The following is a 17,524-nucleotide window of genomic DNA, read 5'->3' on the forward strand; positions in this document are numbered from 1 at the left end:
GGGTTCCCTTTATAACAAAGCAAAGAACAACGGGGGCCTCGAGTTCGTACTCATCTTCTCTTGCGAGGTTATTGGGTGGCCCTGAATTCGAGAAGCAAATGACGCCAAGGTCCGACTCGGTAACGAAACACTCGCTAACACGATCACCTTCTCGGATTTTCGTAGGAGATTCTTATGGGGATAAACACGGCTCCGGTAATTCGTTTCTTGAACGGATCGCGGGGGGGGGGGTTAAAGAACTCGCCCTTCGTTTCGATTTGCATTCCTCCATTCTCCTGCTGACGACACAAACTAAACATCGAAACGTTTACGATTGACTAATCTCGTTGATGTTCGTCACTGTTCCGCAAATGCACAATAAAAAAGAAAAAAAGCATTTCGAATTACTGCAGTCAGTTCGCCACTCTCCGTTCGCCTAATGACGCCCGTAATACGACCTCCGTTGCTTGTGTGCCACGATGTCTGGGTCAACAAGAGGCGTCACAACAGTCTGGCGACACTGCCGATGCTATAAAAATAACGACCGATGGAAAGTAAATGAAATGTGGCCACCTCGTCTTTCTTCCTCCCTCCCCCAGCCGCACGTGCTGCCCTTCGGCAAGGATTACGCGCCGCGACACACGAACAGCGAAACCTCAAAATCTTTCGGCGCACTTCAAATCTCCCGGAGGGATGACACGCGACGAGTAACGCGGCGAAGTCCATGCAACTTCAAGCACCCCCTCCCCCCCGATTGTTTTTGAGACATCCTCCTGCGGACAACGAACGCGAGGCCTCCGCCAACAGTCGAACACCAGCACGTCATAAACAAGACCTAGTTAATCGCGTTTCGCCGCTAGGCGGCGCCAACATCGCTCGGCTAAAGGAGATTGCGTTGCATTTTCAGCGCTCGATCGCTGAAAATACCGCCAACACTCTTCGGTTCTTGCAACCACAAACCATCATCGCGTAGGCGCGCGCACACACTCCGTTACAACACGCTTGAACGTGACCTTCGAGCTAAAAATAAACCCCCGTTTCGAATGTCGTGATTAAGCCTGTTTGTCGCTTGATCGTTTTCCGCAGTTCCACGAAATGAACACCATCGCTGCTCGCAGCAGAAGAGCTTAGCTTTTTTTGTTAATTTGTCACTTGTCAGCCAGCAGAGGTCGCCATCTGTCCTGCAAAGCGTAAATATTACGAGACACCTCCATCTACCGTCCACCCAAAACTTTTTTTTTGCAACTAAAATCTATTTTTCTTTCCACGAGTGGACTTTTTAATTGCAATTTTGATTCCGATCCGGGCTTAATTCGAAAGCAACCTGACTGAACGTCTGTCGTTTGGGGCCGAAGAGCCTCTTTTGACGCAACTGAAATTCTCCACTTCAAAATGCGCAAGCTCGTCATGAAATTTGCCCAGGAGGAATTCGACACGAGGTGGCGCTGTTTCATTGCAATCACAAGAGATCCCATAATATTGGCAAGTGGACAGGGAAGAAAAGTGTTTCGTTGCAGGCAGGTAGCTCGGTTGGCATGTTTGGATAGACCCGGGTTCGAATCCCGTCTAGAATGCGAGGAACCTGTAGGAGGAGTTCTCAACTGAAGGCGAGTTGGCCGGTCACGTGTGAAGTTGCGGGTTTCTAATTAATTGCAAACTGGGAAATCCGAAGAAGATCTTCGTTTAAAATAAGAAACCCTTTTCGCTCTGCGCGTGGCGAAAAACTCACCCAAACAGGAAACAAAAAAAACATCTTAAACGGTGTTTCAGCCTCTCTTTTTTCATTGCAATCACGAGAGTGTTTTTGTCCTCCGAAAATAAGGTTTTGGGGATTGTGGTTTGGTGCCAGAAGGGTCGAACAACGCAACCAAATTGTTTTGCTTCGTTTGTCGGAAATCTTTTTTGAAAACCTCCGAACCAATCGAGGCCCGAATGAGTTTTCCTTAAAGAAACGTCTTTCAGCAGAAGAAGAAAGACTGCGTTCGAGTTCACCGCCTGGCTGAGTTAACGACCTCGACTGGAGTTCAAAAAATGTGCTAAGAAAGAGACGTTTCCTTATCGAAGTCTTTTGTGTATTTGTATTTACTCGCGCGTATTCTACAGTCGAGTTTGGAAAATAAATAAATAAATAAAGGTGGAATCAGCTTCCTCCATGCAGTGGGATCGGGGATGAGCGGCTTCACACTCAGCAGTTATCCTCGTGAGTACAGAGGCATCTCATAGAAACACGTGCGATGCATCTTGCTTCCCCTCAACAAATGAAGGGGATTTTTGTTGTCAAGGAAGGCGAACTCCCATACGACGAACACGATGCGTTTGTTTTCATTAATGGATAACCGCTTAAACGGCACACACAACAATAGATAAGAACGAAGTGCAGATATTAGGACCAAAAACTTATGCTCTTGGGTTATATACACGCGCCATTGAAGTTGTATTCGTATTAAGCAGTGTGATGTATTAAATCAATTCTGTTCCTTACTTTAAAAAAAAGTTTGTGGTAATAAAAAAAAAATTCGCGAGATGGAAGGGATGGAGCATGCGCACAAAGGAAGAGTCTTAATGACAGAAAAGCGACATTTCGAGTTACAATATTGAAATTGATTACTTCGATGACTTACACGCGGCGTTCCTGTCGTTATTGCAAGTGGGGTTCGCAGCGAGATAGTTCACGACCGCTTTGAATTTCTCGGTTAGACGCTCGCGCGTCAAAGTAAGCAACGAAAACAAGCGCCGACTCTTTTCGTTAAAAAAGGTTCGTTCAAGATCCCATTCTTGTCCAACGACGTCACTAGTCGTCATGACAACATTTGAATGCACGACCGTTTTCTGCCGATGTGCACATTCGATTCATTTTATTGCCGTTAAAGGGGTAGAAAAAAAACTGAAAAATGTTAATGGAATTAAATGTTTTCCCACCAGAGTGCGCTTAAGGCACCTACAGAGGCTACGATAACGTACAAATATGTTCACCCTCCCCCCCATGCAAACAGTTCCACTGCAATAGAAATTCTGATGGTGCGGCATATTTTCGTGATCGTTCAAGCGAATTCGACGTGGAAAGGGTCGGGCAGAATCTACATAAGAACGGACGGTGCTGTTTTTAACCGGAAATGCTGCAAGTAAAAAAAAAAAAAAAAAAAAAGAAAAACGGGAACTAAATACGATTCGAAAGCACCCCTGCTCGGGGAACGGAACTAAATCTTTGTCCTCCCTCAGCCGTAATATTCACATTGGGGCGAAAATTTCAATCGGGTTCAGAGCACTTGTTTGGTTTCACTGAAGCCTCCTTAAGAATGCAGCAAAAAAAAAAAGGTTTCGACGTCCTTTTAAGCACTGCGGAAGTCTGATGGCGAAGATCGCCGAGTAATTTGCTCGATCCTTCCACAGCACTTAAGGCGTCAGCTCCGTGCATTCGTCGGGATTTTCTGGGAACAAATGACACCTCAGAGTCTCGATCTGCTCGAAGCAGACGATCGGTGGGATTCGTGGATGTTTCTGGAGCCGTTGAGAGAAACCTTCCAAGCGTAGGCTATTCTTAGGAAGCTGGCGTTTAGTTTCCTATGCGATCTGTAGGAAACTAAATTTCGATCTAGAATCCTGCGGAGAGATCTCCCTTCTCCCCGGCCAGAAACAAGTCAATCAAAACCACCGTGGAAAAAAAAAGTGAATTTACTCGCGTTAACGCACAGCACTGATGGAATGCAGCAAAAGGCGTTCTTAACGTGAACACCAAATTACGGTAAAGGCTGCTAACGAAATAAGGAAATTCACAATGCACGATGAGACAATTTGCAAGGGAACGTACATAAAAATAAACGTCAAGTACGCATGTATAACCCAGGGAGATTGCCATACCGGTCGCTATGATATTACATGCAATCAGCCGAAGGTACGGCACACACAGCGTAAGTGATGTCTACAGATATGCGATTATGGGATGACATACACAGTTTATACGTGATAACCAGAAATATTCAAACCAAGTGAAAAATGAACAGAATACAAATATTAAGGCACCTGCAGATGGAAAGCAAGATAAAGAAATAAAAATAAGAAGAGCCATAGCTAAAGATGCATTCTGGAAAAATAAAGATCTGCTCAGAAGTTCTGTGAGTATCGAGACAAAGAAAAGAATGATAAGAACATTAGTGCGGCCAATTTTCACATATGGAAGTGAGACCTGGATATTCAAGAGAGAGTAAGGCAGCAGATAATGGTCTTTGAAATGTGGTGCTACATTTCAAAGACCTCTGAAAATCTCATGGACAGAACATGTGACAAATACAGATATCCTACAGAGAATGAGAACACAGAGATCTTTATTACAGGAAATGATCCAGAGAAAGTACCGAGAGGTTGAGCAGGACAGAGGATACTAACAGTTTTAGATGGAAAAATTATGGGAAAAGGGTCAAAAGGCGAAAACCGAAGGACCTAGCTTGAAGATATTAGATCATGGACAGGATCACGTGGCTATGCAGGAACAAAAAAGGAAAGCCACTAACAGAGAGAACTGGAAGGACATGGTGCTGCACCCTCTCACTGAGGAAGATACATGAAGAAGAACCAGCGAGAAGAGGGTCATACGATGGACTCCATGAGGCATCACGTTAATCACGTGATCAGTAGAAAGACTGAATTCCGGGGAATCCATGCTGGTTGCTCCGATGTTACACGAAAAGTCTCTTTTTAAACGAGAAACACTTAAAAACAACTTCCAATCGATGTCAAATTGCAAAAAAGTCTTATTTGCAATCATCTTTCCTCTCCCCATCCTGCGTGATACGGAAGTTGAAGAGGTTTTTCACTCCTCGCGAAGAAACTCTCTCTCTAGATGGGAGCGTCACCTCGCCCGCTTATTGGAGGCCTGAAGCGGCTCGAAAAAGTTCCACGTTTGGCCTCTGGAGCAGGGGGGGCGAACTATTTAAGAAATAAATAAAAGAAATCCTTTTACCGACAGGGTTATGAAGAAAGTTTTCGCGGGCGAGACCGCATTAAAAGAAGAAAAAACGAATCGAAGAATTTCGCGGATTGAAAAAACAATTCATTTTACGTCCGGAATAAACCCGCCTGCTCGAAAGTTATCGGGGAAGCTGTCGCATGGTTCGGCCGTCTCGTTTCTCCAACTGACCTCAAACTCCGGCAGTGTTTGCGATTGCCATTCTTTGCTGTCGTCACTTCACCGACATTTTGCATCGTCCAACTTTTCCACACGCGGCTCCAGAAGCCACACAAACAAAATATTGCCGGCGGAGGTTTTTAAGTTCGGCTTTGGACTCGAGTGTCGTTTCTTTCCCGAACAAATCCTCAAAGGTCGAAACGCTTCTGAATCGACGGCCATTTTAAGGAACGAGGAAATGCCGAAAGGGGAGAAACCAGTTGAGCCTGTTCTGCCGAAGTGAGTTCTCCTCGATCTCGAGATTCGTAGAACTCCTCTGAATAGGTCACTGCGACGGAAGAAGAAAAAGATTAATTTAAGAGTTTCCTTTTAGTGTGCAAAACCAGATCTACGCAGCAACAACCCCTTAAAGACATCGGCGCTGTCGTTGCCTCTTATTTCGTGTTGCAATCATTCTGCGCGAAAAATAAATGCAATTAAAAGAAAAATAAAAACATTTCGGAGAATTCTGTCTTGGAACTACAATCAAGTGAATCCTCGTTTGCTTGAAAGAACACGCTCGCGTTGGGTGGTCCTTCAAGCACCCCCGTCGCTTCCAAACATCACTGGACAATGGAAAGATATTCCTCGTGCCCACTCGATCTCGCCCCTTTCCTCCCCTCCCCACATACTTCAGGGCGTTCTGTTCGCTCCATCTTCGAGCGCTGTTCCGATGTTTCCAGGGATTCGTGCAGCGGGAGGAGGGAGTTCGTTGAACAGAGTCCACCAAGCTGTCTCGCTTTCGATCTCGGTACGTGCGTCAATGCGAGGATACCGCCGATTCACCTTGGGGATCTCTTCGCCGGTTTTCGTTTCCCGTTCGATGACTCTAACCCCTTTGACTGGATTCCTCCAAACTGCACGTGCGAGTTTTCTGACGCGTCTGCGTACATCGATCCTGCACTGCAACGCATTCACGGATCAAGCGCAGACAGCGAAAGAAAACATCTTCGAGAGAATCGCTTCGAAATAGCGGACAGAGGGACGCTGGTACAAGGATCTCCGCATCAAAAGGACACCTCTGACTTTAAGTGATCATTCTGCAGCTGGAAATGTCTCCGTGACAAATTCGTACTACTGAAATCGGACTGAAACAAGCAAAAGAGGCGAGTCCAAACTGAGGAGCGCCAATTACACGAAACGAGTCAATGAAGGACCAGCAGCACAAAACAGCTCTCAAGATGTTCGAAGAGAAGCGAAGTCGGAAGAAGCCAAAAAAACACCCCAAAAGGGATAAATCGGGATGTTCAAGTGCCAGGTCGATTGAATTAAAAGCACTTTCCGATCCCGTTGGATTGTAATCACGTGATGATGCGATAAGTCATGACCGCTGAGGAACAGCCGAACTTAATAAAAATGTACTTCCTGCAGACTTCTCTCACTGCGACGGGTGTCTTACCGTCTCCCCCCCCCCCCCCCACGTCGCTGTGAGAGTGGAAGCAATTAACAAAAATCGCACTCGAAACAGACTGCATCCGTTAAGAAGCTACTTTCGTTCTCCCGTCAACGGAAAATCGCAGCGGTGGCTTAAACAGGGGGGGGGAAGATCATTCCGATAGGAAAGACGCCACAAGTGGGTAATTTAATGGCCGGCACGAAAGGGATCCTCAGCATTAGTCATTTCCGTTCGCGTTTAGTGAGTGGAAGTGGGTCAGGCTGTCTATTTCTGTCCGCAATCAACCGATCCCCCCCCCCCCCTTCCCCTCTCTTTAGTGAACTCCGTGTGTTCGTTCAAGACCGAGTTGTGATCGAGTGAAAAAATGAAGTCGCCGATTGGACGACCGCCGCTCGTGTGGCTCCACAAGGGGGTGACGCAATAAATCGGGCTGTTCGTTCAACACTCCCATTCAAAGCAAGAAATTTGAGCCCGCGCACATACACGAAGCCCTTCGCAGAGGCTGTACTGTTCTCCGTCTTCACTCCTCTCTCAATGAATGTCACGACAGGAAACCTTTTATTTTATTTTTTCCAACAAGAAAAGCCACCAATCAAAACAGCCGAAACAGTATTTTTTAATTGACCCCATTTGGCCCAACCTCCTGCAAGCGGAGTAGAAACTCGTTCCAGGCTGTTTCTTGCCTTTCCTTCGCAGAATGCAAACCAACACACGCAAAATGTGATTGGGGTTGTTTTAAATTCTGCTTCGTCCGCTAATGGACGGCGTGTCTGCTCCTGTTCGTCTGTCCTAAAGCACAGTTCGGGAAGGCCTTTCACCCAGATCACGGACGAGCACTTCGTTCCTCAAGGCGTGCAGAAGTGTCTGCGGGATCCCCTCGTCCTCGATGCATTTCACTTCGATTGTCTCCGAAAATTCAGTCCGACTTAGAATCAGCAGCCGATTTGGGTGAAGCAACCCGAGGTTATCGAAGAAGCCTCACAGTCCCCTCGATTTATCTTCACTTCTCCTGAATTTTTAGAGAACTTTCAGCGACCAACCTTGGAAATATTCTAAATTGGGTCGTAAACTGTTGAACGGTGCCACTCAGACAGGCAGGTTTGAGGAGGACAAAAGCTCTATAGAGAGCTGTTGGCTGTTTTGAAAATCATACACGTTTTAAGCCTTTTTTATTACTTTTAATTAACGCTTCGAATATGGACGCAAATTCCGGCATGATGAATCGATAATATTCACTTAGAACTGGTATTAAGTGCAAAATCACCCCTAATGGCAATTGTAAACAGAGTATTTAATAGTCGCACTATTTCCAGGCTGCGATAAAAATGCCAATTTGAAGATTGAAATTATGGTCGTAGGCTGCCAATTCTCCTATAAAAATAACATCAGTGAATGAGGGAACATCAAACATTTTCTTTAGTTGACAACTAGGCATCAAATAAAAATACGCACGTCCCAATTCACGTCAAGTAATCTATAAAGATGGCTCTCATTTACCACACCCATGGGAAAAAACAAACAAACCTCTCCTTAATAACAGGAAAGGCAGTGGGTCCTCGCAGATGCAAGAATTCAATCCACGCATCCTTCTATACAAACGACGAACTTTTAATCGCATAACTGCAAGCAAACTATTCCGAAAATCCTACTTCGGTGCTGGGTTGGAGACTAGGTAACAATTCCTCTTCCCTACAAACCAAACGTCGAACTTTTTTTTTTTTTTTTTTTTTTTTTTGCAGACCTGCAATAAAGAAGGCAGTGCTGATTTCACACCAGCAGGTGAAAATCATCAACTGTTCAAAAGGTATTCACATAAAGATCCATGCCAGGTGGAAATATGAAGCCCAGCAAAAAAATCTCCATTGAAGATCACCACTCCCAGGAAGTTAATCGAGATTGGGATGAATGCTTAAAAAGGTCCCAACCCAGGCTGTAATTGTGAAACGTACCGAGGAGTTCGACGGCTACTCGATCTGTGTTTGAATAGTTAAAACTAACTTAGACCAATATAAACAACAGAAGTAAATAAATACAAATAAACAGGAATTCACGTCTAAATGAATTTATTTTACGACTATGAAGTGGCGAAATAGTTGTATTTGCACGTGCCATTGTCTGAACGTCATCAACGCAAGCCGCAGTCCCTTCTCCGAAACCAGTTCGCAATCACCTCTGCCTGGCGACAACTCTGCTAGCTAAACGTTTACGATGATCTCTGCGAGTGTTCATATTTCGGTTCTTATAAGCAAAGTTCTGAGCCAAGCGACTTGCTGTTGAAACAGCAGCGACCTCAATGTCAGTTTGGATTGCAGGGATATTTCGGTAGCGCGAATATCGCGGACGTTCTTTGTTTGTATTTAGATGGAAACGTACGCGGATAAGGGAAGGATCGACTTAAAATTAAAACGGAAATGGGCCGCACTTATTGCACGGATGAAAAGTGATAGATGGACAATCATCAGGGCATCCATGCGAAGGAAGACCTGGAAGAGCGAGCGAGAGAGAGAGAGAGAGAGAAGGCTTAGAAGATTCTGTTGCATTCCTTCTTTTTCAAGTGAAATGAATAAATTCATTTCTTCTGTCAGTTCTTTACTTTCTGCTTCAACAAAAGTTCACTACTTAAAAACATCTTTGAAGTAACTTCATTTGTACTTTCTGTTCATCTTTCCTTTGAAGCATATCCGGGAATGTTTCTTTTAATGTCAATAAATCCATTTAGTAAAATTTTAATTTTACTAAATTAAAAATTAAAACTAAAAATTAGTCTCGTTGGGTAGGCGACAGCTTCATCTCTACTAAGCTGTGGATACATTGGATTAGTATCTAATAATAATAATGATAATAATGTCTAAAATAGGAGTTACATGAATTTAAGTCTTAGAAACTGAAACTGCAGTAAATCAACTGTTATGTAACAATGATAACCTGCTGTATATAGACAGCTTTCTGTCAAATAATTTTTGGAGGGGGAGGAAGGGTAACGTGGGTACGCACCTACTGTTCGGGTATTATTGATATTCTTCACAAACTTTGCATTGACATTTTATTTTAAATCGGCTGCTTGAGCATCTTTCTATAAGCAAGCCTTTTGGTGCAAAGCAGAAGCCATTTTTAAATTTCGTTTTTAATTACAAACCCACGCCAACTAGGCTGCCTTGTAAGCCGACTTGACTGTTGCGATTGGTGCACATCGGCCTCAGAGCGAAGATTCTTCGTGTTGCTTTCTGGTGTTTTAAGTAGCGGATCGGTTTGCAAAAATGTCCCGTTACATCAAAGGACATTCGTCAAACACTGGATAGAGAGAGAGAGACTCGATACGATGGAGAGAAGGACAAACAGAAACACAAGGAAGTGGCTGTTGGGGGGGGGGGATGACAATAGATGGATGGAATGGAACAGGCGACCAAATTATTCTCGATTGTGGGGTGTTAGTGATGAGAGAATTGAGGATTTTAGAGCGTGAGGCTCGAAAAAGGAGTGAGGGGGGGGGACAAGGCTGGTAGAAAACAGATTTCTTTTGGGCGGAAAGGGAAAATTAGTACGCGAGGCTGTCTCGGCAAGTTTCATTGAGGTGCGGTGGACAAGGGAGTGAGGGATCGGGGTCTTGCTTGAAGGATGCTGGGTGGATGAACACGCTGCGAATAAGTTTTCCGTATGACGCATTTTCCAGGGCGAGCAGCCCTGTGCGGATGATAACGGATGGCTGGGCGGACCCCACGAATGGATTCAAGGTGAGGCTCAAATGTCTATTTACATTCGCCCCCCCCCCCCTTACTCCTTCTCGGTCTCATCAATCTGCACGCTCCATCGGGCTCCCGCTGCAACATCACTCCTGCAAACTTCTCGTGGCTTCATCGCAGGCACTTGGAATGGGTTCAGCAGTGACGGAAATGAACCCCCCCCCATCCCGGCCATTCTACGATGAGAATCTCCCGCCCACCTTTCGAGAGGAAGCACGAACAAACAGAACAGGTGTGTGTGTGCGTGTCGTGGGAGGAGGAAATGGAATACGATATCGTCCCGATTGGTGGCTGTTTCGAGGGCAGATAAGGAGATCTCTTCTTCTTCTGACGTTGCGGGAAGGACTGGAGACCAGCGGTGGTTCGCAGGTTGTCCGGCACAGGAAACGGGCCGATTTGTTTGCCGGTAGATCACGGAGGTAATTTCATCTGACAGCACGCGACTGGGCAACATCAACGTCACGCCAAGTTGGGCTGCACGGGGGTTCTCGAGGCGTGTAATAAATGGGTGACCTTCAACGGTGGAGAACGCCAGGAAAGGAGTTTAATTATATCAGCGTTCTCTGTTTCCCCGTTCTGTCTCTTCTGTTGCGGTGGGAGTGTTAAAAGGGAGTATCGGGTCAGCGAGGGAGCAAATTAGCCTAAACACCCACTAGAACCCCGACCCCACTGGGAATCTCAACGAGATTGATTCGCAGCGACGAGTGGGTGTACTGGCGAGGGAGGTCATCGTAAACGCTAGCAGAGTTGCCGCTAGGGAGAGGTGATAGCGAACTGGTTTCGGAGAAGGGACTGCGGCTTGCGTTGATGACGTTCAGACAATGGCACGTGCAAATACAACTATTTCGCCACTTCATAGTCGAAAAATAAATTCATTTAGACGTAAATTCCTGTTTATTTGTATTTATTTACTTCCGTCAAATTGTGTCATTTGCTGGGCCGCTCATTTCTTGTCTGCACAACGCAATCGTTGTGGGGCGACATACCTCGCCGCCACCGTGAGATGCGTCATCCGGACAGGCAACCAGTTAACAATTTTCACACGAGCCTTGCGTCAACTGTTTTAATCAGTTCGCAATGAATAACTTCAATGCGGGTCTTCCAGAATCACGTGTTTGCTAGCGTGATGCCGAGACCACTGACTCATTGCTCAAGCTTCGTGCGCCTTTGGAGATGCTTTCCCGAACTTTAGAGCCAGTCGGCACTTTGGCGAAGAACCATTTTCTCGTGCTGCCCCTATTAAAAGATCGGCGAATTCCAAACGTTGCGAAGTGGCGAACGGTTCCTTGGTGAGCTGGGTGTATTTGTGTGACAGCGCCCTCTGTCATCACTTTGTGAAAATGCTGAAGGACTACCCCGAATCCTTTTCTTTATATAATTATTATGGTTTTATTCACGCCTTGATAAAGTGACGAGACTGATTCTGTCAGAGAGCTTCGGATCGAGAGCGAACGTGCTTAACTTCCGTTTGATAACGCTGTCTGAAAATGCGCGCGTGTCGAGACCCCCCCCCCCCTCCTCCTCAAAGAGGAAGTATTCTGTGGCTTGAAAACGAGTCACCGACGAAGGAGAAATTTCCGATTCCACCCACGAAAGAGTTCGAAAATTATCGAAGCGCCAAATTGCACCCGAGGGGAAGTACGGCTGCGCATCGCTGATTAGATTTCCTTTTCGAATCCATCAGACACGTGATCTCGTTTAGGATAGGATGCGCCTTGAGCGACTCGCTTTTTATGGATTGTCTCATTGAAACCGAAATATCGTTGAAATTGCTTTCGTCCCTAATTTCTACTGCTGACCCTTTCTCGTATAAAACGACCAACGGAATCGTAATGCCAAACATCGGGTTTGTTGACTGTTGCGAACGTTGTTTTGAAAATGCGTGAATTTTTAAATAAGCAAAATAGAAATATCAGCGCCGAATTGAACAGAACTTCATCGCGGGTTTAAACCGAGTTTTTACTGCGTTCGAATGAGAGCAGCAGAAATTTTTATGCTGAAAATTGAGAATTTTTCCCAAAAATTTAGCTGCGCCGTGCTTACTTCTGCATTACCAAGCAGAAGTCCTCTTGTGTTGATTCCCGTAATTTAAAAAAAAAGTTTTTTTGACTTGGATTTTTTTTTTTTGTACGCGTGTAAAAAAAAGCGTTTGAGAAGCTTTTCCCCCGCTTGTTAAAGAAGCCGAGGTTGATGCATCGCTGGAATTACGCCGCTATTAAAGGGGGGGGGGGGGACATTTTTCATCGCTCGCTCGATACCTCTTAGAAGAGAGTCCGTGACTTTGCCGTCGGATGTCGGAGGGAGGCGCACAAACTTCAGATCCATCAAAGATGCGCACACATTAAAGAAACTGAAGACGAGCTGCTTAGAAACACGAGAGGAAGTCGTCTTCGGCTGAGGGGATGCTGCCGACAAGCGAAGGTCAGAAGCGTTCCCAGGACCTCCGAAAATTCAGGGACGACCAAATAGATTTCGTCGCAGCACGTGCGTCCTTGAAGAGCCTTCGAATCCATCGGATGCCGAAGTGAGTGGCGAAGAGTGCGAGGGACCATGTTTTCGCGGAGTCTTATACCAAAAGTTCTTATACCCCCCCCCCCCCCACAGGAGAGGCCGCTAAATTTATAGCATGACACAGCAGAGCGCCGAGTGGGATCAAATGCGGCAAGAAAAAAGTATTTGTGATTTGATTTCGGTGAAATCCCCATTGACTGGCGAGTGTCATCTACACGGTTGCGCTGAAGTCAAATACGAGCGTGACCGACGGAAGGACCTGTAGAAGCATCGTTTCAACAGATGACCCCACTCCAGCGACGTCGTCTGTGCATGATCTCGCACGTTGCGATCAAATGTTTCAACTGGTCTCAGCCTTCCTCAATCTGCGCCACTTCGATGCCTAAAAGTTGCGCCGCCCACACAGCAAAAATGTGCCGACTTGTTCGATGCGATGACTTTTCTGTTTCGTACTTTTCACACCAATTTACTTGAAGAGTCCCGAAGACTTATCAAAGTCATTTACAACTTCTTATCACTCCGTATAAAGTTTCCTTCGGTAATACTTGAACAGTTTGCTGTTTTGACATCACCCCTCTCATATAGGCGGGGTCTGATAAACGTCTAGAGCAAAAATGATATCAAAGCAAATCAAATTGTAATAATTTGTTCTTTTAGGATATACATAAGAAGATGTTCATTATGTTGAATTTTTTCTTCTGACAATTATTCATAAGACTATTACACTTTTTTATAAAATCTTTATCAAGTAGCTTTATTTTTATCCTCCTACATGTTTCGCCAATCTGTTTCTATTGGCATCCTCAGGGAATACAAATCAGTAAGCACAAAATGAAGGTTACAGACTAGGTTATAACCGATGGTTCTAAATCATACAAAAATTGGTATTGTGCGTGACAATGTGCATGTCTCGTTAACGTGATTTATTCGTGATGACTCATGACGTAATTGTTATGAAAGTTCATTTCTTTGATATTTAATGATCTGATAAAATTATCATCATTTGGGATCATACAAAAGAAGAACTAATGAATTACCTCAATCAAATCAATAGTTTCCACCATACCATCAAATTCACATTAGAAATGGAAAAAGATAAAAAACTGCCATTCCTTGACATTTTAATAAAGAAACAATCCAATAATAGCATCAACCTATCTGTATACCGAAAACCTACAAATACTGGACGTTACCTTCATTTCAACTCAGCTCATCACATAGCTCAGAAACTTAGCATTATCCATAGTCTCAAGAAAAGAGCTATACAGTATACGACAGACAAGGATGACCTACTAACGGAATTAACCACAATATCCAGAGAACTTTCTTTAAATGGTTACCCAAAAAGACTCTACAACAAGATTCTCTTTACTGATATACCACATCGACAACGTGATGACGTCCAATACATCAGTACAATTACAATTCCTTTTGTCAACAACCTTTCCAAAAAATTAGCTAACCTTTTAAAACCATACAAGATCAGAGTGGCATTCAAACCAATCAATACTATTCGGAAATTTTTAAGATCACCGAAAGATCCTCATCCATTCTACAAATACTCTGGAGTATATAATATTCCTTGCTCATGTGGTATTAGTTACGTAGGTCAGACCTCTAGAAGCTTCGAAACGAGAAAGAAAGAACACATAGGATATGTCGGAAATAACAGACAAGACATTTCAGGCCTTTCATGCCACTTTGCCTCTACTAACCATCACATTAAGATAAGATATGATATAAGATAAGATATTGAGATAAGATATGATAAGAGCCTTATGCCATACATAGAAGATAACCACCATTCAAGAACCTTTAAAGAAGGCTACAGTCGTCCGTAAAACTGAAAACCTAAACAAGAATCAAGGTCTAATTTTACCAGAAATTTGGAAAACTTTTATCAGATCATTAAACATCAAAGAAATGAACTTTCATATCATGAGTCATCACAAATAAATCACGTTAACGAGACACGCACAATACCAATTTTTGTATGATTTAGAACCATTAGTTATGACCTAGTCTGTAACCTTCATTTTGTGCTTACTGATTTGTATTCCCTGAGGATGCCAATAGAAACAGATTGGCGAAACATGTAGGAGGATAAAAATAAAGCTACTTGATAAAGATTTTATAAAAAAGTGTAATAGTCTTATACATAAGAAGACTTAGAATTAATTAATTTTGGTTCTGGGTGTTTTTTCCAGCACCCCCCCCACCCCTCGTAAATCTCTAAAAACTGTAATGAGATTATTCACCTCATCGTACTCCCCTGATTCCTAAACTGTCAGTTTCGAGTGAGAAATCCCATCTGTTGCAATTTTTCTTTGACGTTTCTCAAGAAAAATCTCGCCACGAACATTCAGGAAAGCAATTCTCGGTTTTATTTTCCTTTCGCCACGATGAGATGCACTCATCTGGAATCTGATTTGGTTCTTCTTCTCAAAGTCTTTTTTTTTTTCTTGAATAAAGGTTGAGCGTCCATTCGCCTCTGATTCGATTTGAAGTACGGGTTTAAAAAAGAAAAAACTGAATCCCGCATTGAAAACAAAGACGAAATGATGATAACTTCCTTTCGATTTTCTTCACCGACATTCGCGTATCCTGAATCGACGTGAAGACGTTGGCCGCGCTGGTGCTGATAGCGATGGGACTCGCGTCTTGCGACTTCTTTCCACAAGACAGAAGCCAATCTGGGCGGCTTCTGAGCCTTAAAGGGCCTTTTCAGCGCTTATCGTCACCTCCCCATGTGAATTTTTGCTCAGGTTTACATGAAAACGCGTTAAAAATGCTCGTGAAGAAATCGAGGAAGAATTTGCCGCTGTTATCAGTTTCGTCCCTTTCTTTAAGTTTTCTTCGGGCATCTGGGAGTTTTTTTTTAAATCAGTCCCAAAATGTGCAAAAACGTTTCAAGGCTCAACAACTCGTGGTTGAAGAGAGTTTACGAAATACGACGGAGTGGCGACCTTACTGAACATCACTTCCGATTCCGATCGGATTTCCACCACTGATGACTTGAACTGGACACGTACATGTTCGTTCAATGAACGTGCAAACTCGCTTAACGAGTGTGAACTTCACCTAATAGGACTTCACTTTTTCGGCCAATTTCCTTTCTGATTTCTCAAGTTTCAATCTGCTCTTCCCATTATGGCGATGCCACGGGTTTCTTTTTCTTTCTCTCCACTAATTCGAAACGGAAGTGTCGATTGAATATTTCCTCTCTAGGCGTTTAACGGGGTTTCGCCCAAAAAACGCACTTTTAAGGAAATATTAAAACGAAAAAACGTTCGCATAATTTTCCGCTCCGACTTAAGAAGCGCCGTATTTAAAGCGAGTTCACACGGAAGGGCGAATTCCTTCCCCGTTATTCGCTGCAGCACAACGGACCGCCCACTGCACTTCTGAACAAGCTCTAGAAAGGTCATTGACTAGAAGGAACACACGCACGCACACTTCTGAGCAGCAGACGAGGGTCCTTCCCTCAAGACCAAAAGCGATCTCCACAACGGTGAGCCGCGCAATTTCCTTGTGAAGCCAAATTCCTCCGAATGCTCGAAGGCAATTCCGGTTGCGACAGTTGAAGTCCCGTCACTCTCAATTTAGGGGACTTCTCTTCACCAGCCGCTTCCACCCGTTTAATCGGGGTGTCCAATCTCCGTCTTCTCATCATACAAGGGTCGCGTCAATTATTTCATCAGAAATTCTCATCACTATCCCCCATTGAGACCCCCCCCCTAGAATGAAAAGCGCGCTTTGTGGTTCCAGTTCCATCAAGGAATATTTTCACGACCACTTCGACAGTTCGTAGTGCGATTCACTATCTGTGAATCGTGAATGCGATTCACGATTCACAATCGTATTTTCTTATGTACGGGAAGTCACCAAAAGACGGGTTTGCATCGTAAATCTCGTGGTCGTTTTCAAATTACGGCAGACGCTGCAAATGTTTATGAAGGCGGTAAATTTGTTACGTCTGCGAATTGCGTGCGAGAGAATAAGTCTTCCCCTCGCCTTCAAGTCCTTCGCTTCGTAGACGGGATTCGAACCGAGGTCTTTCCTACCAAAGGACATCGTCATCGCGTTCACATCTACGGCAGCGTGAACCTGACTGTCCTTCGAATGGCAACTAAGATGTCAAGAACGGAATGCCGAGACAGCTGACCTAGTGAACCGTCAAGTACTCTCAAGTTCGAAGTTTACAGGCTTGGGGTCAATTAGTTTCTGAGCCAAAAATCATTTGTAGGGTCTGAACTACAAAAAAAACGCGAAAATATTTATTAAATTAAATCGTCGAATTGGTTGAGTCATCGAACTAAAAAGGCATGCGGTTACGACAAGAAACGTTCAACAAGTAGTTTGATCCTCTCGCTTACTTACCCGATTGGGATTGGTGTGCCAACTCCTTCTTCGGGCATGACGATTGTTTTCATTGACGACTGCGACTCCGGTTGTGGTGCCGAGTCCAGTGGAGTCATACATGCCCGGAAGCAGGCGCAAACGGTTTCCAGGGGCGATCCCCTGTCTTCCTCGGAGCGAGCACAGCCACCATCCTTCGAGTCCGTTGGTGTTCTGCTCCAGGACCGTCAGCACATCTCCTTTGCGGAAGGCCAGCTCATCCGGAGCTTCGGCAACGTTGTCGTAAAGGGCTTTGGCCAAACAGTTCTGCAACAACAACAAAAAGACAACTCATTAACAAAAACCTCGATGAAAGAAAGATTGTCTGACTGAGAGAGA

General features: G+C 44.4%; 1 protein-coding gene across 2 annotated transcripts in view; it reads right to left on the reverse strand.

Annotated features, from left to right (window-relative positions):
- LOC150103659 (breast cancer anti-estrogen resistance protein 1-like) overlaps positions 1–17,524 on the reverse strand; it is a 91,966-nt gene that overhangs the window by 9,507 nt on the left and 64,935 nt on the right. For both annotated transcript variants that reach the window (XM_090398378.1, XM_090398377.1), the window contains exon 2: positions 17,168–17,452. In XM_090398378.1, the coding sequence (XP_090254504.1) occupies positions 17,168–17,452 (285 nt within the window). The remainder of the gene's footprint in view (positions 1–17,167; positions 17,453–17,524) is intronic.

Source organism: Typopeltis vanoorti, chromosome 9 (genome assembly GCF_054136105.1).
Source record: "Typopeltis vanoorti isolate ZY-2024b chromosome 9, IOZ_Tvanoo_1.0, whole genome shotgun sequence".
Lineage (NCBI taxonomy): Eukaryota > Metazoa > Arthropoda > Arachnida > Uropygi > Thelyphonidae > Typopeltis > Typopeltis vanoorti.